This window comes from Ahaetulla prasina, chromosome 1 (assembly GCF_028640845.1).
Source record: "Ahaetulla prasina isolate Xishuangbanna chromosome 1, ASM2864084v1, whole genome shotgun sequence".
Taxonomy (NCBI): Eukaryota; Metazoa; Chordata; class Lepidosauria; order Squamata; family Colubridae; genus Ahaetulla; species Ahaetulla prasina.
The window spans coordinates 217,606,260-217,633,475 of record NC_080539.1 but is presented as its reverse complement, the minus strand read 5'-3'; the positions used below and the strand labels follow the sequence as shown (position 1 = coordinate 217,633,475).

General features: G+C 37.9%; 1 protein-coding gene across 1 annotated transcript in view; it reads left to right on the top strand.

Moving 5' to 3' along the window:
- The window catches only part of ERICH2 (glutamate rich 2), a 30,408-nt gene extending 4,576 nt beyond the window's left edge, over positions 1-25,832 (top strand). Inside the window, exons 4-13 of the mRNA XM_058190876.1 lie at positions 596-632; positions 4,874-4,907; positions 5,147-5,195; positions 8,952-8,988; positions 12,899-12,982; positions 16,002-16,084; positions 20,554-20,747; positions 21,571-21,628; positions 24,486-24,557; positions 25,435-25,832. Of these exons, the coding sequence (XP_058046859.1) occupies positions 596-632; positions 4,874-4,907; positions 5,147-5,195; positions 8,952-8,988; positions 12,899-12,982; positions 16,002-16,084; positions 20,554-20,747; positions 21,571-21,628; positions 24,486-24,557; positions 25,435-25,568 (782 nt within the window). The 3' untranslated portion in view covers positions 25,569-25,832. The remainder of the gene's footprint in view (positions 1-595; positions 633-4,873; positions 4,908-5,146; positions 5,196-8,951; positions 8,989-12,898; positions 12,983-16,001; positions 16,085-20,553; positions 20,748-21,570; positions 21,629-24,485; positions 24,558-25,434) is intronic.
- Positions 25,833-27,216: the final 1,384 nt, after the last annotated feature.

Sequence of the window (27,216 nt, the reverse complement as noted above, 5' to 3'; positions counted from 1 at the left end):
AAAAAAATAACAAGAGGGTCATATATCAAAATATTATATATTCTCAACCTTTAACAGGAATGTATATGTATGTATGTGTGTGTATTTAGGCTTAAATATTTACATATATTAATATATTTAATTTGATAAAGTATACAGTATGATTTTATAAATATACTAGTTCATATTTTCACTTACTCCTCAACATTAGTAAAAGATAATGAGTATGATTCTTTGTCAGATATGTTTATTTTATTTATAATTTTTCTTTAAATTTATCAGTATAGGTAAGACTTTATCTGAGCTGCAAAAATCCAAATAACCTTTAGATTGGTGCAGAAATAAAGAAAATTCTAATTGTTTGTTGCTATCTTGTGGTCATTCTAATTTTTATATGGTAGCCCTAGCATACCTATCTGGTCAAAGTCATTACCCTTCTTTTGTATGAATCAATTCATCCAATTAGATTTATTACATGATTACTATTTTTTCAAGTTTTATTTTATATATAACTTGAAAATTTCTTTTATTGTATTTATTGACCTTTGTATATTAAAGCAGGTGAGGTTTGAAGGCATTGATTGAATATACATATTTTTCTGTGTTTTTTTTAAAGATGGGTTTATCTTAGAAACTTGTTTGCCTTTGTCAAGGTAAGGAAGAAAGAAATTTTTGCTCTGGGAAAGTTTAAGCATTCTGAGAATGGAAGATCTTCTGGTCGCCTCAGGTTTCTCTTCCTGATAAAATAGTGACAATTTTTAACGACTAATACCTATTTGGAATTAAATTTGACTAAATAAATAGAGCTTAAATGAAAAAATAGCTGTAGACTTAAGAACCTAACTGTACATTGCAGACAGATGGTGAAACAGCCTCTTCTCACTTCCTTCCACAAAACTCTTCAAAGGGAAATGCATTTCGGTAAAGAAACTGGAGGAAGTGCTTCATCAACTCCCACTTTCTATTTTCATTCGATTATGCTGCCCCAAAGCTGTTTTTCTTAAAAATTAAGGAAGTAGAAAGTATCTGTTTTAGGTATGGGAAAAGTTTACAGTTAGAACAATGGCTTATGAGGCCAATATTGTAAACAGTGTGCAAGTTTCTGAATTCTCTGGAAATTTCTTCTCATCCTGGGGAAAGGAGGAGCCGGTTGAAATTAATTACTGGCAATTTTATGGACACTCTTAAAATTGGAAATGAGACTAGTACATTACCACACATTCAAATTTAACTGAGTAGATACTATAATAAATTTAAAATGCATATAAAATTATCAATTTGGTGCTTAGAATGATGTGTAATTTTAGAATGTGTATATACTCTGGGAGTTACTATAATCTTTCTCCATTCATATGGGAAAAATAGGTCCTGTGGTATTTAAGAGAGGAAGCTGGGGAATAGGGGATTTTTACATTAACAGAGCTAAATATAATGATATAAATATAATGGGGAATGGACTGGAGTATGTAAATATTGGGATAATAGCCAGCAGGGGGAGATAATGATTGAATGCTACAACCTAGGCATTGCTAAGAAAAGAGGCTGCTGTTTGGCCTCCCTGTTTTTTTCAGACTGGAGTCTAACTAAGGGAATCAATGTGATTGGAAAGGTGGGCCTTCCAAATTAAATGTTAAAATGCCAAGTCAATTACTGGGCAAACTTCTGTTTTCTAGGAGTTCATCCTGAGGAAAGCACTGCTTTGGCATTACAAAGATCTGGCCAAATGAAAAAGAGGGAGTTAATTTCTCCCAGCATTGCCTGCCAGACTGCTTTGGATGTAGCGGGAAGATGGTGGGGAGGGAGGGAGGGAGGGAGGGAGGGACAGACAGAAAGACAGACAGACCAAAGGTGGTAGGTTCATAGTCTATAGGAGTTCTGTTTTCTGACCAGAAGCTCTGTCTAGAATCTCATCCATTATGATTGATAAAATCTTTCAAGATAAGAATGTACCAATACAGGAGAACATTTGTAACTCAGGGTTGAAATGAGGGGTCTTTGGTGCTCTCTTGAGCTTGCTTGTTGGAGACATTTCATTACCCCAACTAGGTAACATCATCTGTGCCAGTAAGGAGTGCTGTTTGCTATCAGTTTATATTCTGGTTTCTTGCCTGTCTGTGTGGATAGGGGTGGTTTGGGCCCCCACCCACACTAGTTGGGGTAATGAAACGTCTGTAAGAAAACAAGCAAGCTCAGAGTGCACCAAGGGCCCCTCAAGATGAGATTGTCCTAAACAGGGAAGATTTGTAGTGCTTTCCTGAAGGTAGGATGTCTTCCTGCCTGTTTAAAAAAAGCTTTGATAATAACTTTTTTTTTTTTTAAAAAAAGCCCTCCCTTGGGCCAGGAGATCTTTGTAATATAGACCAGTCTGAAATATTACATTTCTGAGTAAGGTTGAATGAAAGTGTTTTTGATTGAAAAAGTTTATTTTCAGTACCAGATGGTTTTAATTATTGAAATGACTTTGAATATTAGTAGCTCGGATTGGTAGTTACTGTATGTTGTTGGTTTGAGCTCCGAGCGTGGCAATTTGGCTGCAAACATTTCGTTCCCATTCAAGGAGACATCTTCAATAGGCTTTGGATTGTGCTTGTCTGTGGAGCACTGGCCTTTAAATACCTTTCTGAGTCCTGGTCTGATTTCGGGTTGTGTGATTTGCTGGCTGTAGTTGCTGAGTCATAGTCCTTGGTTTTAAGTACCTTTAAGTATATAGTCCTTGGTTTTAAGTTTTTAATTATATTGATTAGGCAAGACAATCTGAGTTTCAGCTGACATATGATATTTGGTCATATGTCAGCTGAAATGTTTGGTCTTGATGGATGATAGTTTATTGGATATTTTGGTAGTCTAACCATTGTATTCCTCTGGGCGATCTAGTGGGCTTGGAACTAGCCCTAGGAACAGTTCTTTGTAGAATGCTGTGTTTGCAATGATTATGGTCCTATTCCTTGGACATGTCCAGAAGATAATTCTGAGAGACTGCTATGCAATACTTGGGCTATTAACTGATGGCCCCCGTAGGATTCTATTGGTTCCCCAACTCTTTAAAATGTACGTAAAATCACAATGAAACTTATTTAGAACTTTAGAAAGGGAGTCATCCGTATGCTGATAACACTCAGGTCCACTGGTTCCTCCTAACTAATTCCAAAGAAGCAATCAGTACACTAATGCCTAATTTAAATAATGGCCAGATAAGGGAGAATCTCTTGAATCTCTGCGGTTGCTACATTCAGAGGTGGTGACTGTAGCAAGGAATGCATTTTCATAATTGCAGCCAGTATGCCATCCATTCCTTTCTGATTTTTTTCATGCTTAGGGTTTCTTCCCTCAACTACATCCTGCATTGCCTACTATAGCATATTTTATGTGGAACTACTCTTGAAAAATGTCTTTTGCAAGTGATGCAAAATGCTGTGTCTAAATGCTGTTAAGGGGTCACAACAGAATGGTATTGAATTATCTGGATTAGCTTCTACAAGCCTAGTGTGCAAATTTAAGTATTGGTTTGACTTTTAAAGCCATTATCAGGTTAGGGACTTTTACCTGGAATGGATTAACTGAATCTGGAATGAACAAGGAAGAAAGTTTGAAGTGTTCCCATCGGTGACTTGGTGGGAATGGGGATGACAGTTAAGATGTGGGAGATTCTTTTGGCAACCAGCAATACTTTTATGCAGATTAACTGAGTTAAACTAGGCTTTGTTTCTGAAGTTGGGCTATAAGGGCAAGAGGCAGCTGCTGCTTCTGCTATTGTTGCTGTATCACCCCTTCCTGCTATAGAGCAACATCCATGCCTAATATGTTTGACCCCATTGCTGGGTTGGTGATATCCACCCACAGACTTGTGGTGCTAAGTGGCTTCAGCTTGCGTTAGGAGTGGAATCAGGAAGTTGGGAATTCATCAAAAGTCAGACATAAGAGGCTGGTCAGACATTGGAATTGCTTTCCATAAATAGATGGAATGGAGAGATGCAGTGTGACACAATAATCTTAAAATAGAAGTTTCATGGAAAGGGATGTGCTGAGATGGTGGTTAGGTGAAAACAGGAAAGCCACCAAATAGTTTTGGGCTGGGGACCTGTAATCATTTTACTAACTAAACTGTACCTGGTAGTTTTTAGAGGGAAGATTAAACCAGAGAGCATTCCTATTCTTGCAGGAGCAGTCTAATATCTTACTAGATTGCCAGGCTTATTACTAATGTATATTCTGTCACAGCAGTGATTGAAAGATAAGTAGCAGGTAGATATTTTCTGGTGCTTACATACCGTGTTATGGTATCTTTGTGTGTCAAGAATATTGTAAGGACTTCTATATCTCCTTGTGTAAGGATTGCTGGCAATGTTTCTTCTGAATGATGTAGCATCTGCACTGAAGATCACTAAAACATCTTCCATTTTTATATTATTATATTGTGCCTTTGAGTCAGTTTTGACTCCTGGTTATTGCCTGGACAAGTGGCTGCAATTTTCTCTGCCTGAGAGATAGTGATGGGCACGTACATGGCTTTGTGTCTAGAGTGGGACTAGAACTCACAGTCTCCTGATTTCTATCCTGTTGCCTTAACCATTATTGGTTAATAATGGATTTGTAAATATACACTAAGCCATAATGTAATTGCTTGGAATATTTTTGAGCCCGCTATGTTCTACGAACTTAATTTTTGTGATTGATAAACTATGGTTTATAGCAAGGTGAATTGTATAAACTCAGCCAGTTATTATTTTTTTTAAAAAAATGCTTAAGAAAGCTATATTGTAGCACGATGTGTAAACCACTTCAAGATTTAGCGGTCCCCAGAAAACTAGAGAGCAGTTTATTTTGAAGCATTATTTGCATTTCACTATGCCATGCTGCATATACTCATTTCATAAATTATTTTATCTTATACTAGGCATAGTAGTTTGGGAAGGACAGATGCGATGAAGGTAAAAATATTTATCTGGATTTTGCTATAAGTTTATCTTTGAAAGGAATGTGTATGCTGGTATTTAATAGTTTTAATAAAAAATCAGTTTTAATCCATTGAATATACATAATTGTAATCAAGAATCACATTCTGTACTGTATTATCATGTTTTTTTGGAAGTTATTCTAGTAAGAGCACTCATGGTGAAGAATTTAAAGACTGAGTAAAATAGCCATTCTTACTTTGTCTGTATTGCAGGAACAAAAGAATAAACATAATGGAAGATTGCATGTGTTTGGTCCAGAAGGTAAATAGTACATGATATCATAACTAAAACCCATGGGGCCACATCCCCGCTAACATTTTAAGAATCACGGGCCATTTTCCCCCCCTGGCCTCTGGACATACCCACATCAAGTCTCTAGCTCTTGAATGAATCTGGTTTAAGGCATTGTTAAGTATACTGGATTAGTCATCTTCTGCTTAATCCTATTATTGCTTCAAGGTATGAAAGGCTGTAATACTTTGTCACAGTCATCATTGTGGTAAGATCAACTGAATTGTTATCAGTGTGGACAGAAAGATTGTTAAAAGCACATGTCCTTCCTCCCTTCAGAACACTAGTCAGCTATTTCTGTCCAGGTGTTTGCTCTCTCCATAAGCCCTTTGTTTCTTTAATTCTTTTTTCTACCTATCACCACCCCCAACCCCCTTATTATTGATACCAACTACTGTCCAGACTTAAAAGAAAAACTCGGCTATTTTGTTCAGGAAAAAAGAAAAGGTTGTTTGTGCTGTTTTGCTTTAAAGATTTGTAAAACGTGTTTTTACCTTTAAAAGTAACAGTCCTATTTTTCCTCATTACAGTGTTCGGAAAATGAGAGATGTTGACCTGGGTTTTTGTAGTTTTTTTGTGCAGGTTCCCCTATATTTGTCAGTTTCAATTAGTTTTTCACTTCTTCCATGAAGTAAAAAGGGAGATTGCTCAGAAATTAATCTGTTTTAATTATCCTGCTGTATATGGTCCAGTTAACTGCACTATGTTGACATATCTGCTTTTCCAGAGCTATTTCTGTCCTGTAGATTTCTTTATTTCACATTCAGAAAAAATTGGGAGATGCCCAAATGGAGGCTGGAGAGAGGCAAACCAACCAACCTAGAGAAGCCCAGATAGACTCCTGAAATCAATTTTCCAATAGTACTGCATAACCCTGACAGGTGGATACAATTCCTCTTGGTTGAAAATGGAAGATGTTGGAACTAGAGAGAAAATCAACGGAATTGCTTAGCATGGGTGTCCTGCTGACCTATCAGGGCAACACCATTGATCACAGACTTGGAGCAGAAACAATAGAGGCAGGATATGTGGTAACTCTTTCTAGCTGAGTTCTTTGTTGTTCCACAACTATAGATAGAATCTTGCCAAACTGAAGCACTTTACTATCTGTATTTACCGTACATTTTGAGAAACTATTAGAGAAGGACTGTCTGCACCGTCTTTGTCTCCCAGTTTATATCTGGACTGCACTGCCTCTTATTCCTCTGGAACACATTCCTTCCTCCTGTGATCCAGACTACTACTATTATCATAGGAATCACTACCTTGAATTGTGTCTGAAACCAGTGCATTTCTCAAAGGAGCAGTGTGACTTAGGTTTCCAGCATACACCCATCATTACCAGGGGTGAAATCTAAAAATTTTCCCTACTGGTTCTGTGGGCGGGCTTAATTGATGGGCATGGCTTGGTGGTTCGATGACTGGGTGGGCGTAGCCAATAACAATAAATAATAAAAATAAAAAAGTATAAAAAAACAATAAGAGGTACCAAAAACCAACTTTCACACTTTACACACACACAAAACAACTGACACACACACACACACACACACACACAAAATGCCACATACAGCTTTCTGAGATTTTGTGTTTGTGTAGTTAGAGTGAAACACTACAGAAACACACCAAATCTCAGAAAGCTGCACAAATATTTTATTTTATTATTTTATTTTATTTTATTTTATTGTGGACTTCAGTTCCCAGAGTTCCTCAGCCAGCAAAGCCAGCAGCAGTAGTTGATCACTGAGGAAATAGATTAGCTAAGCAATTGATTCTATCTGGCTGAAAGTGAAACTGGGGCTTTCGGGCTGGAAAAAGAACCATGCGTTCATCAGTAATCAGATAAGTGCCTTAGAATCTCTACTCTTACTTGTAGAAAACATGTTTTCTACAAGTAAGAGTACAAATAAGGTTCTGCTGATGAGGAACTCAGGTGAGGTCGCCAGAGGAAACTTTAATTATTTTTTTTTAAGTTTAAAGGCTCTGCTGATCTCAGCTGAGGGGCGGGATCCTCAAAGGCTTTTTTTTACTTTTAAAGGCATGTTTTGGCTGAAGAAAAGCCGGCTTATAAAAGTAAAAAAAAACCCTTCTACTGATGGTGCGGCTCAGCAGAGGTGGGGAGCGGGGCCAGGGATTTTTGCTAACGGTCCTCCGAACCAGCAGCTGCCATCGCTACCGGATTGCACGAGCCGGTCCGAACCAGGAGCATTTCACCCCTGATCATTACCTAGGCCAGCACATTCTATATCAAATGTAGCTTCCAAATGTTTTTCAACGGTAGCCCACATACAGCATATTACAGTAATCTAACCAGGAGGTGAATAGACCTTGACTGTGAAAAGGCCTTCAGATCCAGAAATGGTTGCTTCCTGGCCATAGCTGCCACTTCCTTATTGAACAGAAATCATGACTCTAGGACAGGGGTGTCAAACTCAATTTCATTGAAGGCCGCATCAGGGTTGTGTTTGACCTTGGGAGGGGGGGCTGGGTGGAGGTGAGAAGAGTGGGGTGGCCAGCTCGACCTCACTTGTGTCGGGGGCACCTGTGGTGGCCCAAGTGCTCTGCCAGCAAAAATGGGCTCCCAAGCTCAATTTTTGGCTGCAACAGCTCTCTACAACCCTCTGCCACTGAAAATAGAGGGCAGCCCTCCCAAGCTCCGTTTTTACTGGCAGAGTCACTGTCAGCCAGTCCTTTGCTATTTCCAGAGTGGTTCCGCAGGCCAGATCTAAACACCCCACAGGCTAGATCTGGCCCCCGGGCCTTGAGTTTGACACTCCCCACTCTAGGAGGATGGCAAAATTGCAAGCCGCTTCTGAATGGGACAGCACAGTCCTTTTCAGAGTCAAGATGGTATTTCTCTAGAGTCACTAGATCCATAAGCCCAAGATCACTCTTTCTTGGAGGGATTTAGTCTGAATCTGTTCTCCCCATGCAGACCCTTATAGCCTCCAAGCACTGGACAGCACTTCTACTATGTTGCTTGTTTGGCCTAGGTCCAAGATTATTTTGATGATAATGAACCCTTTGACAATAGATGATTTCCCCCAGTTGTGAAAGGGATCTTAAAGAGAGATTTTAAAAGAGAAATAGGAAGATGTTAGATGTTAAAGAGAAATAGGAAGAGGAGAGAACCGTGAAGGATTCCATATTTAGATGTCAGCAGAATTGTCCTTTCTCCCCTCTGCTTGACTGAACCTGCCCGTTCAGGACAGAAGAGAGACCTTGCAAATCGGTCCTTCCTTCCTCGCTGCCTTGGAAATGGTCCAAGAAGATACCATGATTGATAATACCAAAAGCTGTTGTGAAATGAATAGGATTGCATATTTTGAACACAGTTTTTCCATAAGTTATCCAAAACTGAACAGTTGAATTTTTCTGCTGTATTTTGGCTTTGATTGCAATGGTTTCAAATAAGCTGTTTCCTTTAATTGCTGGAGTTGCCTGGCCACCCTTCTCAATGCAACATTTCCTAGCAAGGAACAGTTGGCAGCAGATCTAAAGTTATCCAAAATAGTCAGATCAAATGGAAGTTCTTGAATAGGAGACCCATGACAGCTGCTTTTAGAGGTCACAGAAAACCTCCTCATGCAAAGAAATTCTAGCAAATATATGTTACATTTATTGTAAGCATTGTTTTCATTCTGTGCTTTCCATTTTAAGGGAAAAATTATGATTAATAAATTGACCTATATCAAACAAACTACGATTTTCTGTTTCTGTTTTTAGAGGAAGTAGTTATTGAACCAATTCAAACAGTCCCACGGTAAGAAGTCACATTATGTGGCTGTTATATTTCTTATAGTTTAACATCATAACTTGTTAATAGATAAAATGGTAACAATGTCATAATTTTGTATACGTATGCATATAGTTAAGGGAGACGCGGTGGCTCAGGGGCTAAGACGCTGACCTTGTCGATCAAAAGGTCATCAGTTCAGCAGTTCGAATCCCTAGTGCTGCTGTGTAATGGGGTGAGCTCCCGTTACTTGTCCCAGCTTCTGCCAACCTAGCAGTTTGAAAGCACGTAAAAAATGCAAGTAGAAAAATAGGGACCACCTTTGGTGGGAAGGTAACAGCGTTCTGTGCGCCTTTGGCGTTGAGTCATGCCGGCTACATGACCACGGAGACGTCTTCAGACAGTGCTGGCTCTTCAGTTTTGAAACAGAGATGAGCACAGCCCCCTAGAGTCGTGAACAACTAGCACATATGTGCGAGAGGAACCTTTACCTTTATGCGTATAGTTTAGAAATAAATCTCACTCTTTCAAGTAAATACAAATAGGATTGACATCACAATTGGAAGAACTAATATTGATTCACAGTCGGTGTATAATATATAGATAAAACACAGGCTGGAATTGCCAGCAGGATTCCTATGAATCCCAGTGTGCTTACACTGTCCATATTGCCTGCCAAGCTGCCATCCCCTTTTACTTTTTAAATATTTAAATTGCTTTAGTTTTAAACAAAAAGGAAGCAGGCAGGGTACAAAGCAAAGTACTCTTAGACTAATCTGCATTGACAAGAATACAGTCAGATCCCAAAGAAGTTCTTAGGCAATAAAAAGCCCTTTAGATCTAGTTTTATAGATTATGACCACTCTGCTGAGAAGAAAAAAAAAACCATTAAGGATAAACTGGGGGTTAGTGGTTTGTACTCTCTGGGGTGTCTAATGGGATTTGGTGATTGGACAAAGACTTCCATGGCAGCCACTTTCTTTTGCTATATATGATATTTTCAAAATTTCAAAGCCACCTGTTGGCTCAAAAAGTTTGGGAGCACTTAATTTGTTTAATACAGATTTGTCGAAATCATGTATCTGTGCTGATTCCAAATATTCGTAGAATATATATTTGGTTCCAGTGACTTTACTTATTTTCCACATCAATCTTGGGTCCAATGCAGGTGTGCTGTAAATGTAAATAAAGTGTAAAAATGAGGAATGGGCTCTTCAATTGCATTTAGTTTATTCTTAATAAAGTAAAGAAACCAAGCTCCACTCAGTTCTCACCACTCCCACCAAAACATCACCATCACCACTGCCACCATAACATCCAACTGGGTATGATTTTTATGAAAATATTCATAATCTGATTCTTATTCCATTAATTTCTCTAAGTGCTGTCTGCATTTCACCTCCGTATAATGTTTGTTATCATTATGCCTAGATTATGATCCCAGAACAGTTGAACCTTCTAGAGTTTGGTTTGGTTTGCTTTGGTTTGATTCTCTCACACTATTCTTAGAGCCTGTGCTAAACATTTTCTTTGACCTTGTTATTTATAAGGGCAAAATTAAGCATTCAGTAAATAATTCAGAACTTTTCTCATTTTCCATTCCCATGGTTGTTGCTAAGACACTGAAGTTCAGTTTTGCTGTGGTGACATATTTGTGGCCTATCGTTCCCAGTATCTCTTCAATTTTTTTTCTTCTAAAAACTTACAATAGCAGAAACACATGCTAGGCTGCCAGAGGTAACTGAACAGCGTCATCACATAGTTGAACTTGCTGGAATCAGGCAAGGGCAGCACCACCCACTTCTATCTTTTGGTAGAAGGTTGCCTGAGCACTTCCTTTTGCTTCCCAAGATGGGCTCCTTGCGATATTTATATAAGCCGGCAGCTTCCGCAGAAGTAGTGTGAGGAGGGCAAAATGAGCAAAACATCCTTGCACCATCACAGTGCAAGCCCTGTTTTTGTACATGCATTGGGATGTCACCTGTGCATATCTAAAGGGTGAAGCATGCAGTGCAGTACTGTTTTTTGTCAACTTGGTGAAACTGCAAAATCCTGTGGTTGCCCATGCTGTAAATGGTCGCTTATGCTATTGCAATCACGGCCTGTTTGTAGAGTTACAGCAGTGCTTCCCAAACCTGGGTAAATTAACTTAATAATTGCAGTGATTCACTTAGCAACAATGGCAAGAAAAATGGTAAAATTGGGTGAACTTCACAACAACTTTCTCACTTAGCAACAGAAATCTTGGGCTCAATTGGGTCGTAAATCGAGGACTACCTGTAATGCATTCTTGTCTAATTTGAGCAGGTTAATCTGTGGGATAACTTCATGTCCCATCCTAGCTTTCTGATGCTATGTGATTTTTTTTTTCTGCCTTTAAAAGTACAATTTCCCCTTAAGGATAATTGACAGTATCTATAGCAGCATATTTGCTTTGCAGTCTATATGTTTTGTTCAAAAGAAGTAAGTCCCATTTGACCTCATGCAAATATATTACAGGGTGGTACTCTTGATAATTAAACACTAAAATTTGGTCACTGAGAATTTCCTCTTCATGTGACATACCCAAGAGTGTGTGTGCTGATATGGGGCTCTGTACTGCTTGTAATGGAAATAATATGTTTTAGTAGGCTCTACATCACACTGGTGTATCCATTAGAACTAACAACTATAATCATTCAGTTCCTTGAACTTATAAGATATAATTCATTGTATGGATTTTTTTAATGCCACTGAATTAAGTTTAAAAATTATAATTTTCAGGTATTGATATGAAAAAAATATGAAAATAGAATGCTATGTATATGTCTGAGTGTATGTTTCATAAAAGAAATACAAAAGCTTTTAAATAGATCAAAATAAGATTGAATAATTTTTAATTTCACACACATACACATATATATTTATTCAGTGTCTTTCTGACTTTCCAATGCCAAAGGTGTTTGAACTTATAATAACACTGTATAAGATAAAATAAAATTTGAAATTGAAGTGTTAAAAAAAATCAAAAACACATCAATAAAATTAAGAAACTTAAAGTAGATATACTCTCAGTTAAAATTCATTTCAGCAAAACTGAAATGTTATAATTAAAAGGTTTCTCTAAGTATGAACAGCTTTATCTTCTGAGAAAGGGTATTAAAATGAGAATTTGCATGGACTCCTTTGATGGGAGTTTCAGAGTCTGAGAAGTACCTTAGATAATCCCAGAAAGGTTTTCTGTATAGTACTGTATAGTACTATATAGTACTTCTGTATAGTACCAACTTAAATATGTACTAAACTATCCATAAACTATATTGAATAAATGATGTAAACATTGTAAAAATTTATTACAGTGAAAACTTACAGCTAAGTTGTAGATAGAATTATTTTAGAAAGATTATATTTAAAATTAGGGAGCTATTATACAATGAACACGATATTAATGTATTTACTCATGTTAGAATACCAGGGCTATAAAATAGAACACTTAACAATATTCCAGAAAAAAAGTGGGGTAGCAAACCATTTCAGTAGTGTTTCCAAGAAAACTGTGTAGATATGTTTATGCAGTTACCCAGAGTTGAACTTGACTCAGTAATGTTTTTATTGATCACTCTCTAAGTTATTTAAATTTAAGAGACAAACTTATATTTTCGAAATAATATATTTATTCTTTGTAGAGATATATTATACAGTTGGTTATTATTTTGGAAAATGTATTAATTACTCCATAGTTCACCAATTATTTTATGTCCATCTTCTGTTTGTCTTATCATTGTACCAAAATCAATCTTTTACCCTAACCTTAAAAAGATATAGTACAAGAAAGCAAAAATAAAAAGTTACAGCAGCTGTTTAAAATTATATTTTAGTAGAATCATTACTACTTAAATATCACTAATATTTTAAAAAATTTGCAGTGATATATTTTTTTAATTTTTAACCAAGGTAGTATGGGATGTGGAAATGAACCTATGAGCAGACCTTACACTCCGTCAAAGCAGATCTTGTTATGTACAGCTAAATCATTAGAAAAGTAAGTCTCACTTCAGTTGAGTTGTTAATTAATTCTATTACAAGAACAAATTGCTGACATCAAGCTTTTTAAATAGTTAACTGTTGTTCAGTTATCCAACTTTGTAGATCTTGACAAGTTTTTATAGCCTGTTCTTGAAACATTGTAGAATAGGGTTTTATGTGTGTGTGTGTGTGTGTGTGTGTGTGTGTGTGTGTGTGTGTGTGTAAACACCAGCCTGAAGATGACGAATAAGACTTCGTTGAAACGTCACCAAGACACTTCCAATTTTACATGGGAGAAAACCCGAATAACCAAAGACCTACATACAAACACCCGCGAAAACCTCAGAAAACAAATATTGCACCTCTACGGGGAGAAAATCAAGCATCTGACCAGGACCTATGAAAAAGTAGAAGTCCAAAGAGCTTCCATTTTATGTGACCTCGCATTCCTACACAATTGCCGAGATCAAAATTTAATCCCCACATGCTTCCAATTGAAATTGCACTCCAACTCTGCTGCCACCAAACGCACCCTAAAAAGAACAGAATTGGCCCTAATCAGAAATGAACTTCACACAAAGAGATTCCTCCTAGATCGAATCAACAAAGATCTCCTCACACTTCACCTCAAACTCAACAACAAGATCCACCCCGCACTTTGGGACAAATCCAAACAACTCGCTGTCTGGAGAGCCAAAACACAGACCACCCTCAAGACAGACACACACACCAACAAACTCCGAAGACTACAAGAACGCCAGAAACAAACCCCTCCCCCCTCACAGCCACACATGAAACAAATAGTGCATAACATCTCAGAAAGGGTCCTCACCAAAGCCGAAACCGAAGTTATTTCCAAAGAATTCAACTTTGCAGTCACTCCCAAACACATCCCCACTGAAACCATTATATGCAGAATTGAAACCAGCCTGACCAAAATCAACCCTGATGATACTAACAGAATCAGACTCGAAATCACCAACATCCTCTGCACCAGCAAGCCACCCAAAAGCAACTTACCCAAAGAGGAACAGACAGCATTACTTAACCTAAAAGAAGACACCAGCATAATAATCCTACCAGCAGACAAGGGCAACGCCATGGTGGTTATGAACATATCTGACTACCAAACCAAATTAACCAACCTACTCCAAGACTCCACATACAAACCCCTAAACACAGACCCCACCACCTACCTAGAAAAACCACTAGATCCAAAATAAAAGCATCAGCAAAGAAATCCAGCAAAGAATCATTCCCAGAGAGAAATCATCCAGATGCCCTAAACTCTATGTTCCCCCCAAGATACACAAAGAAGGAATCCCAAAGAAGGAATAAAGGCACCACAGACAGAATCAGCAAGATCCTCCACACACACAACATCAAGACAGCATTCTGCACAAACCGAAAAATATCCACCATCCTAAGAAACCCCAAAGACAAAATTGAGTTAGAAAATCAAGGAGTATATGAAATCCCATGCACCGCCTGCAGCACCACATACATTGGACAAACCAACAGAAGAACAAGTGCACGCATTGAATAACATAAGAACTCAGTCAGAAAAGAGGAACCAACTTCTTCCCTGGTTCAACACCTTAAAGCCACAGGATATAAAGTTGACTTCAAAAATACCAGAACTATCGCCAAAATTGAACACTTTAACAACAGAATAATCAGAGAAGCCACTGAGATAGAAAAACACCCACACAGCATGAATAAATGAGATGATACCTTCCGCCTACCAGCCATTTGGAAACTTGCCCTTATCGACAAACAAGTCCCTAACATAAAGAATGACGCAAGACCCACACTCACGAGTGCCACACGGCATGTCACCATCACACATCCACGCGAAAAGCAGACTCAAACCCACACCGATGATGAAGCATGACCACAGACCAGAAGCCAGACCGCAGCTGTATCATTAGCCATTTCAAACCCCTCCAATCCATACATGCAGCAGACTGACACCCACCATGAAGATGTAGCACGACCACGAACGCGAAGCCATCCCACAGCAATGTAGCTCACCAACTCAAATCCCCCTGCAACTCAGACTAACCTGAGCACAACCAAGCCCCCCCACCCAAACAGAACACACCCCAGTCAATCAGAGCACAGCCAACCCCACCATCCAATCAGAGCACAGCCAAACCTCCACCCAATCAGAACACACCTCCACGCAATCAGAACACAGCCAAGCTCCCAACCAGTCAGTTCAAACCCCCACTAGCAGTTAAAAGGAAGAAACAGCTGCGATCACACATTGCTCCTAGAAGCACGAAGCACATTGCTCCTAGAAGCACGAAGCTGTAAACACCAGCCTGAAGATGATGAATCAGACTTCATCGAAACGTCGTCAAGACACTTCCAATTTTACACGGAAGAAAACCCAAATAACCAAAGATACAAACACCCGTGAAAACTTCAGAAAACATATATAGATATAGATATATGTATGTGTATGTATATGTGTATATATATATGTGTATGTATGTATATATGTATATGTATATATGTATATGTATATGTATACACACACACACATGAGGGAAGTGCTGCCTCATGAATGTCTATTGCCATTGTGACAGCTAGAAGTTCAGAACAAAATAATCATGTGAAAAGACCTCTGTAATTGTATTGGTCTTTATGGCAATTGGTGTGAGGATAGAGGTACCACCCACCCACCCCACCCCTGTAATGATGCTGCAATAATAGTTTGAGATCATATATGATCCCATTCTGCTCTCAGTCCACAAACAGGGAAATGCAGCAATAACTCTGAATAGCTTTTTTGTTCCACAAAATTAAATAACACCACACGTGCATTTTTTTTAAAAAAATATGTGTGTTATATGTAAAATGCAATTAATGTTCTTTCTAATTTGGCCCTAAACATTAAGTAATTCTGACCTAGAAAGAATTTAAAAAAAAGAAACGTGACTTGTTTAGTATTTATTCTATTGGCTAAATTTGTTTTTGAAAAAAAAATTATGCTTTTTTATTGTTTGTGAAAAAAACGCAATGCTAAGTCGGAATGCTTTAGCGGCCAGAATTGTGAAAAAGAAAAATCCAAAGGTGAATGTAAGACCACATGACTGCCTTGAAAATGCAGGTGAGATTTATGTCTGCATTTGTGCTATATAGATAATATGGATGGCTATCTGTTCTTGGGATGGAGAGTAGAAGCCGGAATTCAGCTATGCATTTCCACCACGAGTAGCCTTATTTCCTATATGTATTGTTCTGGCCATGTCAGTTTATCAGTTTTTTTAATTTGGTATTTTCAGTACAGACAAATGATGGTTCTGGACATGCATGATTTTGAATGCGTGAAGTCTCTTTACCTTCATGAAGTATCCATTTGAGCAATAAATACACCAAATGACTATCAAATTTGATTGGAGATTCTTACGAATAGTATTTGGTATTACTGTGGCTGTTCTTCCCACAGTGTCTGGAGGCCTCTGGATAGGGGGACAGCAGAGGGGTTGTGGGTGTGTGGAGCCTCGGGATCAGCTTGTCTCTGCCATCTGCTGGTGTGTCTGGCACTTCCTCTGGACACTGGCTCACCCACCCACCTGGATGAGCTTGTCTCTGCTGCTGCTCCTGGTGCCCTCTCTGGTCACTGTCTTGCCCATTTGCTGCTGGCTTCTCTCTCTTTCTCTCTCTCTCTCCCTCTCTCTCCCCCCCTCACTGTTTCTCATCTTCCTTCACTCTTTGTCCTCCTTCCTTCCGGGTGTTTCCCTCTCCCTGGTGGTCATCCCGGGGTGCCTCTTCCTGCCACTGGCTGAGTGATATCCCGCAGGTGTCCACATCTGGTCACCGGCCAAGCGCCACTGCCCCAGGAGAGCTGCAGTCCCCTACCTCCCAGCTGTGCATTCCTGATGCCACCAATCTTACCTCTGCCCTGGGACACCCACAGCCACCCGCCGCCCAGCTGATCAGCTGTGCGCTGCTGCCAATCTTGAACCCAGTTGGCTGTTGTCCAGTGGATCAGCTCCAGTGAACACTGCTGCTGGCCAGGGCTCTGGAATAGCTCCGGTGAACATCGCTGCTCCAGCCCACCCCTTCTACACCCTTCTATTACTTCTTATTTAATTGAATAAATGCAGATAGCTAAAAGCGATCTTTGCTTCTAGTTTCTTTGTTAGTTTAAAAATATAAACGAAAGGAATCTTAATGTACATTGCAGCATGCTATACCTAAGTCTTTCACCCTTTCACCATGGTAGAAACGTATCTGGCAATCACTTCTTCTTCGATATTTCCCATTCTGTAGCCTTCATCTTGTTTCCCAGTCATGGATGAGATAGACTTATGTCATCCTTGACTATATCAGAGTTAGTGTCGGGAATGACTTTTATGGCAGCAGCAACAGCCGTTATGCTTTTGGCATTAGCTTGGAAGTATTGTGATTACTGAGGGTGCTTGGAAGTATTATGACAACAGAGGGGGCCAACAGAGCAGGGCTTTTCAGCTGTTTCATTTTGATATGAATGCTGCCCCTTCCCTCTGCTTTGCCTCTGCTACCACCTTTCTCCTGTTTTCTCCCCAAAGAGCTGGAGGCAGCAAGCTGAAGGATTGTGCAGTTGAGCTACATTGCTCGGCTGGCAGTACTGAAATTGTTTTAATTCTATGGCTTACTGATTTAGCACAAGGTTGAATTAGCTAAACAGTCACATGATGTAAGTGAGATAGCCTAACTCTGAAAAGACAGGACAAACCTCCCCTAGGAATAGGGAAGGAATTGCCTTTTCTATGATGACATCTGTCCCTTGGGTGTTATGTCAGTATCTGATTTAGAAAGTAAAAAAAAAGTCTGCATGGTGAAATGAGTAGACTTGTGGAATATTTTGCCTGAAAATGGAGTGGAAGGTTGTTTTCTGAACACAGTAGAATCTGTATATGATGGAAGTGGGAATAGATGAAATACCTACCAAGTGGTTTAACATTGTGTAGAGAATTGGCTAGAAAGTGTCATGTCCTTTGGGTGGTTAACGCAGTTATGGGTAAGAAAAAATCATGCTAGTGGTAAAGGTGTCTTAGTTGGGGACATGAATGGGTCCTTTTCATACAGATGAAGTCATGTTATTGAAAAACCCAAATGATTTTCCAACAAATGTTAGATGGATTATAGTGAATGATGCCAAGGAGACCATAGATTTCAAATTAATTACCAGACCAAGGTAGTTGTGTTGTTCTTCTTAATCTCTTCTTTTACCACTTCGCGTGTTGAAGGAGATACAAAGTTCTGATTCTTGCAATTTGTGGCTGCCTCAACCAATATTATTTGATGCTGTCATAATGAGCCTTTGATGTTTCTTTCCATCTTCTTCTGGCCTTGTGGTCTTTGGCCTTCTCTTTTTGTATATTTGTATGGTATAGAATCCCAAGACAACACAAGGTAGTTGTGTTTGACAGATAAAACAGGGTGAATTACTGCAAATTACACATACATGAAGAGCAATTAATTCTACTTGATTTGTTTGAACATGTTAAAATGTTTCGATAGGAAATAGATGGCTATATTTTTAAACATGCAAATGATGATAAAAGAACAATGGGTGAGTTGAAAGAATTAATGTTCATTGAAAGAAGCAAAAATGGCTCTATGTAATGCTTCTGCCTATCTTTTTAAATAGAAGCAAACAGGTATGTCAGTGAGAAGTATACATGATATGAGAATGTGTTACTTAACTATGAATGGTAAAACAAGAACAAGTGGATGTTAAAAGTATTATACTGAATGGTTTGGGTTAACGTAAATTTTTATGCATTTCTTTTACTTCTTATCTCCCATCTTAAATTTCTTTTGATTTTTACTGCTCTTTTTCTGAGATTTTCATAGCATAGCTTATTCCAAAAGGCAATGAAGTGGTGGGTTTCTAGTGTAGGCTGCCAATTAATCAAGTTTAAATTTTCAGTCTATAAAAAGTGTTCAATGAATCAACTAGCAAGCTTTTATAATTTATTTCACCAAGAAAGTGTAATTGGCATAGTCTCCTTGCCCCAATTTTATAACTGCCTACTTAGCATCCCTGAAGGATATGTCCTCACCGCTGCCATCCTATTGCTATCCCACTACTGATTCAAGCTGCATCTGAATCAGTGGGATCCAGCAGGAAAGTGTGATTTATCATTAGAAGAAAGGATAGAATTTCCTGTGTGAACTTCTTTTGTGCATGAAGAAGGGCAGCAAAACCCTTCGTGGCTTAGTTTAAGAGCTTAGATAAAAAGACTATTGTGGAAGCAGCCATTTTTGGTGTCACATATTTTCTTTCATCTGAGGGAAGAAACTACATCAACCAATCCGTGAGTGAGCTAACAAAAGAAGCCACCGTCTCGTACATCATTACATCATTTTAGTCTTAAGTATTAACAATTCATAGAAAAATTGTCAACTATTGCATAGTTTTCTAAAGTAACTTTGACATCTGAAGTTAATTTGTTCCATGTTCATAGAGCTTCCCAGTTCTTCCTGTTACCTTTCTATTAGCTAAACTCATATCATGGTTGCCACGTGATGTCAGTCAGCCTCACTAAATGAAGAGTAGGTTGATACAAACTTTAAGCTCAGGAAAACAACTACTGTGAGGATTGACAATTGTAATGTAAGTGCAGTGTGCGACAGAATATAAAAGATTCTAGTAAGTGAACCTCACGATCACATTTAAGGGAAAGTCCTCCTGCATCTGAGGCAATTTCAGTTTAATTCCAATTTCCTCAGTGGTAAGCCAGCTGCTCCAGGGAAACCTACAAATAGGGTACTAGTAATCTTTCCATAGTGATGCTCTCCACATACTGTTATTCTGTATGGTATCCTGTTTTTGAAGGAGATTCCATCAGTAGACCTGCTTTTATGAATTCATCTGATTCTCATTTTAGAGCTAAGCCCTTAGCCAGCATCAGATTCTGAGGCACAGAATTCTTTAAATTGAAAGATTTTTAAATTGTCTGTATTGGCAATCATGCTGGTTGGGGAAATTTGTTCTGTTGTTGGGGGAGAGAATTTTTATCTCCTCCAACCATATTAATTTTTTTAGATATCTTTTTCTAAGATAATAGCTTAATTGCATCAGTCTTGTCTCACTTGAAATAAGCTTTCAACATTTAAGTTACTTGGCTGTCTTAATTTTCTTTTAAAGAGAACTGTTATTGGCTACAATTGAGTGTGTACTGACTAAACATCAATTGAGTATGAAAAATTATTAATCCAAACCTATGTATGAAGTCCACGGTTGTTATTAGAGAGGACAGGATAATTCTCATGCTTCCACCCCTTAGAAGGTAGAACAAATATGGAAGAATATGCTGTTTATTGATATCTGTGATATCTGATTGTATGTATTTTACTGGATCAATAATCCAGTGCTAGCCATTCATTTTATTGCACAGGTGCTTAAAATCATTTGACTTACATATATTTAAACATTATAAAAGAGGGCTACTTAATGACAAATATCAAAAATATGGACCAATTACATTGTGACATTACATGTTTGTGTTAACATTTGTAAAGGGTTTCTATAGAATTCCAAAGGCCTTTCTTAATCCTTTTCATGGAAGTTTGAATTTTGTTTAGATGAAAAAATGAAAAATTCCAAGATTGATGAAAAGACTGTCAACAATGAAGTCTGTACTGAACCACAAAAGGACAGTGTGGACAAAAAAAAAGATGATGAAAAGCCACCAGATAGTTCAGATGACGAAAACAACACTGGTCAAACAGACAATGAAACTCAAAAGAGAATTGCACCACTACAATTGATGGGAGAGGTACAAGAATATACTAAACTGAAGCACCACTAAAACAGAATTAGCTTTTCACACAAAGGAAGTAAACATATTTCTCAATACAGTTGCTATTTCTTAAAATAGGGGTTATTTTCCCCTATTGTTACAAAGATTGTAAAAAATAGTAAGAATCTACCTTATGTATATAAAAAAACATAGGAATGAATACAGTTTTGAGACATATGGGTGAAATAGTTTTGTTTTGCACAAAAAACAAAGCAATATTTTTCATCTCAACAATGTTAGTATGAGCTTCCTGCAATAAAAATGTAACATGTCCACTCTAATGCAGATATATATAGGGGGTATGATATCATTCTGATGCAATCTTCTACCCTAAAGGTTGCGTCCTCACTTTGATTTTAGCGCTTTCAGAGAATACGAGGGCTACAACATATCAGTAGTTTAAATACTTCTGATTTCAGAAGATGTATGCAATAGCACAATACCTTCAATCTTTCTGTATCACTTTAGTTTTTAAATTATATCATTTTGTTCATCCAAAGTTCTTTAAAATGATACATATAGTAAGAATAAAGAGCATAAGATAATGCATTGACTGACTATATATTACTATTGTTGATTAGTAACAATGATAGTATAGTCTATGGATGCAATATTTTATTTGTGGTTTTATTTATTTAAGCTATGCTCATGGCTTCCACTGCTTCAGTCCCAAGAACAGCCATAAATAAAATTTAAAACAAACTTGAAGTCAATTAAAAGCAATAAAACTTATTGCATTCTCAGATAAGCTTAGAAATATTTTTTTTTCAATTTGTATATTTTAAAATCTCTTTCCTAGTTTCTGAAAGCAATAATGGAACGGAAGTTCAATCTTGCGAAGAAGCTTTGTCAGATGAGTAAGTACACTATTGTGTCAGTAGTGTATTGTTGTTTATAGTGATCATCATTTTTATTTTGTCCATTTTTTTTTACTCCTATGCTTACCACCCAGAGTGGCAATTGTGAGATTAAGTACCATATTTTTTTAAAAAAATCCTTTTCACCCCATTGAGTGCCATATATGTCTTCCTCAATCTCAGGTCTTCAACCAGTGACCTGGGAGTTTGAGAGCTCTGCGTAGCATCTTAGCTGTTCCCAGCACTGAACTGTTCTGGACAGGGAGCTCTGATGTCATTCATGGGATCTATTGGAGCTGCTCTCCCGTCTTAGGAATCACAGAGCCAAATGCTCCTATGACCACTGGGACACTTTGGCCTTTAATTTCCACATTCTCTCTACTAGTTCCTTCTTCAAGGTCTGGTACTTCTCCAACTTCTCATATTTCTGCCTGATGTTAATGTCACTACATCTATCACCCCCCACTATCTTCTGGTCCTTGTGTACTGCCACGATATCTGTTTGGCCAACACCTGCCTGTCTGCCTGGATCTAGAAGTCCCACATGATCTTAGCGATAGCCTTTGGTAAAATCGCTCATCTGGACTTGGGATGATCTAGCCCATAGACAATGCCAGCTACTTGGTTGTGCTATTCAGTGTGTGCTGTTCCTACTTGCATATCACACTCTGTCACTATGTTTTGGACTGTCTCAGAGGTTTGTTTGTTTGTTTTTTGTTTTTTTGCATAACCTGTACCTCACTCAGATCCTGTCTAATGTGATAGACCCCTGCTTCTTTGGTTTGGGGCTCAGTCCCTGATCTTCTGCTGCTATGATCAGTGCCTCATATTGTCTTTTAGTCCAGTCCTTTCCAGCCACCAGTAAAATTTCCCAGTGTCAGCTACCTCAGAGGTCTGTCAATGATACAACTCATGCAGGGTCATGTCTTGCCTTGGTGTTTCCTCTACTTGATCTTCCTCTCATGTCTGTTGCTGCCTCAGGTATTCTTTCAACAGCTCATCTTTGGGTGCCATTTTACTGATTTCTTGTTTCATCCAGAAAAGTGACTTCGGTACTCACGAGATTTCACCCACCCTCTTTCCAGGTGGTGTAGAGCTGGACCTCAGGCGTGGAAAGCTTGGTACATTGTGGGGAGTTTTCTTTACAATCCTCGAGCCACATTTCTCCAATCCAGATTACACCCCAAAGTCCTCATTATAGATCTGTGTAAGGCATTATACACATAGACACACACACACGCATGTAGATCATTTTTCCATATTTTTTTTCCTTACCGTAACTCAGATTTGAGGATTCTTTAAAGCTCCAATCTTGAAAAATATAATTTCATAAAACAGATTCCACAAGAAAGTAGGAGTTTTTCTTTGTGTGCTCACTGAACTCAAGTACTGTATATAAATACAAAGTATTATATTTATACTCATCAGAAACATATAGCTATATAAAGTCTATATGTGTCTGTAGAAAAGCAGCAACTTCTGGTTTTTGTATTGTGTTTTTAATTATTTTTTATAAAGTGAAGCATAAGAAACAAACAATAGAATAAAATATCAGTGATAGTAATTAGGGAAACTACATCCGCTACTGTTATTAAAATAAATAGAGAAAAGAAGAAAAAAGAAAATTGTAAAATATCAATAGAAAATCCAATATTTAAGTATTACTGAATCTTGGCCATATATCTTTCATTAATATCTTGAATCCATGTCTTAAAATTAAAATCCAGTATTTAAATATTACTAAATCTTGGCCATATAGAAGCATGCTGTGCAACTTTTTATAATATAAATATTTCAGAAATTGAAATATCTCATTAATGCATTGATTTTTCATTCATTAATATATGAATCCATGCCTTAAAATTAAGTGTACATTTTTTTCCATTTACATAAAAACATACTGATTGGAAACTGCCCAGATGAGGCAACTATATAAATACTTTAAATAAACGAATTTCCACATAAAATAATCCTTATTGCCAGGTTTTGTAAAAGGCGCTACAATCAATACATTAACTTCTTTAATTGGTATATTTTTCCTAAGTCTACATTAACATATACAGCAATTTGAAACCATTCTTACAATGGCAGCCAGACCTCTCCTGGGACTGGGGTGGGGGAGGTTGTCAAAAAAAAAGGCAAGGTAGTAGGCACAGCTGAAAATTATTATCTCCTTTCTTGAATGGCATAATCTTAGTCTCTGTCTTCATAGCCTAATGCTGCTATTCAGATTTTAAATAGGAATGTAAAATTAATCTACATATTTCATGGATCAACACTGTATGCAAACAACTTTCCTGTTTGCTCTTTAAAAAATAAGTTGGCTTGTTGGTGGGGGCCATGTTTATTGGTGGGCCTAGCTATCATTTTCGGTTTCTCTTGGTTTGTCATTTTTCCAGACAAGATCATTTTTTCTTGTTTTTAACTAAACTTTTCAATTCTTTAAAAAATATCAAGAAAATGTGTATATCATTTCACGTGCAGTTTTCTTATGATTTGGAAAATAGTGTTCTGTAATACAAATGCATTTAATATTAATTTTGTTATTTTATTTCTTTTGAAGATCATATTCAAAACTCAAGAATGTGCATGTTTTGAAAAAAAATAACTGCATTTTGATTTGCACATTGCTTCAGGAAATGTAATTTAAGTTCCCATCATATTATAACGTATATTGCCCAAAGGGAAGTTGAATAAATGTGTGTGAATGCACGCGCGCGCACACGCACACACACACACACACACACACACACACACACACACCTGTTTTCAGTAGGTGAATCACCTAAATAGAGTTTATATTTATATTTTCTTTCACTCCAGAAATATTAATTCCTTCTCTCTTGTCAAACTCCAGTTCTGATATATGAACCAAGCAACCCTGAAGCTAAGCAGTTTCTTCCACTTATTGAGAAAAAACTGCTTCTGGGTGAGTATGATCATTGGAAATACTACAAACTATTTAACAAGCATTGATGAAATTAATATTTTAAAGGATTGCACTCAGTTACTTGTTATGGAGGAGTATAAATATTTGTAAAATAATTTGAACTATGAAGAAAGCAGATGAATCATAAATCAAATTTCTGAAACAATTATTACTACTGTAATTAAAAGCAGGTTTTTTTTCCCTTATAACTCTATTATTGTTCTTGCTACAGTGAGTGTTTAATGTTACCCATCCAAAGAGTACATATATGCTTAGAATTACAATCAATGTAATTTTTCATCAAAGTGCACATTCGGTTAAAGAATTAATTCCAAAATAAATGATAATGGATTGTATTTGAATGTGCCTAACTGCTGATGGAATAGCGCCCACCAGAGGAACAAATCCCTTCCCTCCTGCATCTTAGGCATTTTCCAAATCTGCTTTAGAGCAGGGCTCTCCAACCTTGGCAACTTTAAGACTTGTGGACTTCAACTCCCAGAATTCCTCAGCCAGCTTTGGTTGGAGCAAGGTTGGAGACCCCTGCTTTAGAGCATTTGAAATTTATGAAGCAGATGTGGAATTATAATTTAGATCAACCCAATTTACATCTTTTCAGCATGTAATTCAAGCTGTTGGTTGTTCACATCTCCAGTTTGTTTATTATGTTTTATGACGCCAAATTGTAATTTTTGAAAGAAAATAAGTAGAAAGTTTTGTTTCCATTGGATTTTCTCTTAAGACCTAGTCATCTTCTGGGAAGCAGGAGGAAAATTCAGATGGATTATGAGGCCAGCAAATGAACAGGCCACATCCATACTGAACATTTAGAAGAATGGCTGCTTTTAAGCTTGTGTCTTTTACATTTCTATGTTAGAAAGTCATTGTGATGACAAAGAAGATGAGGAAACTGATGAAGAGAGCAGTGATGAGACTGAAGAAGAGACCAACAGTTCAGAAGGCAGTGAGACTGAAAGTGAAACAAGTTCTGAAGATTCTCAAGATTCCTAGAAATTGGGAAGCACCATCAATGAGTGTTTTTTTTTGTTTTTTTCTGCAAAATACATTAAAATCAATAGTCTATTAATTCAATTATGTATTGTGCAATACAAACGTGTGGCTTTTGCATAGCTTCTTACATGGTGTATAATTTGTGGGATAAATGTAGTTGTTTCCAGAAACCTAATATTTAGGGTTGACTGCCTCAGCTACTACTGTGTCAGTCTTCTCCCAAAGCATTAAAGGCTGGACGTATATGTATCCTCTGATTGTTTAGAAAGTACAATACAAGAGGTTTCAAGAGAAACTGATGTTTCTCCTTATTAATTCGTAAGGAATTTAAGTTCTGTAAACCAGGTCCTTTGGAAAACAGCAGTAATACTTAGATTTATATACCACCCCATAGTGCTTTACAGCCCTCTCTAAGCAGTTTACAGAGTCAGCATATTGCCCCTAACAATCTGGCTTCTCATTTTACCAACCTCAGAAGGAGGAAAGGCTGAGTCAACCTTGAGCCAGTGAGAATCGAACTGCTGGAAGTCAGCAGAATTAACCTGCAATACTGCATTCTAACCACTGCACAACCATGGCTCTATTAATGTAACAAGCATACTCATACCTTCTAAATCCTGAACTTTCAGAATCGGCAACAACTCAATATTGTTGAAATTCAGATTTATTTTTTTCTCCTGCATCCAATCTTTTACAACCCACAGATTCTGTAGATGGGACTCTTTTAAGATATCTAACGCCAAACTCACAGAACAGGAGAAGCATACTTGACTATCATCATTTTGCTGATGGAAACTGGGTCAAAACTGGTGCACAATTGTCCCTAAAAGTGTCACATAGGCATTATATAATCAGAGAGTTATCTTGCAGCTGTGTGAGATTTCTCAAGGAGCAAAGTAACAGCCTCCTAGCACCATTTTCTGGCATGATTGCATGGGAGAATGAACTCAAAGCTCAGGGTGACCAGGCAAGTCTCTTTTCCCCTGGGATCCAAAGCTCTGTTGAAGCCTAGGAAAGAGGATTAAAGTAGTCTCACCCTCTTAAGTAGAGAGCTTTTCACATAAAATGGACAACAAACCAAGCACACAGGTGGGCAGAAGGAAGAAGGAGTTAAGTCAAGAAAACAGCAAATAGGTGGAGGAAAATTGCCACAGCAAAGGCAAAAGGTGGAATGAAAGGCAGTCCATAGAGTTGGACCTGCTGAGGAGCGAAGATTGGGGGAGGGGGCGGTCAGAGACCCTGATCAGAATCTACAAAAGAAGCAACCAAAACAAGCCCATTATATCCAACATCCCAGGCATAGAGTCACAAACCAGTTCCAGAAAGAGAGGACTGGTGAGTGCTAGAGCCAGAGGAAAGTCCCATTTGCAAGTCTGTAGAGGTGAGAAGGGTGAACTCAGTTTGACTACCAAAGCTGAAGACCTGGCAGAAAACAAGATTGAGAGAGCTAGGAAATAGTTAAGATAGGAGATCAGTGCTACAAGAACAATGCTAGAAACGTAAGCATGGAACACGGTATAAAAATCCAGATTACTCATCTACAAGATGCAGTGTAATGTCTGCAATAGCCGCTACGAAGGACAACAGGCAGAAGATTGGCAGAATGCATCCATGAACACCAACTAGCAGTCAGAAGACATGATGAAAA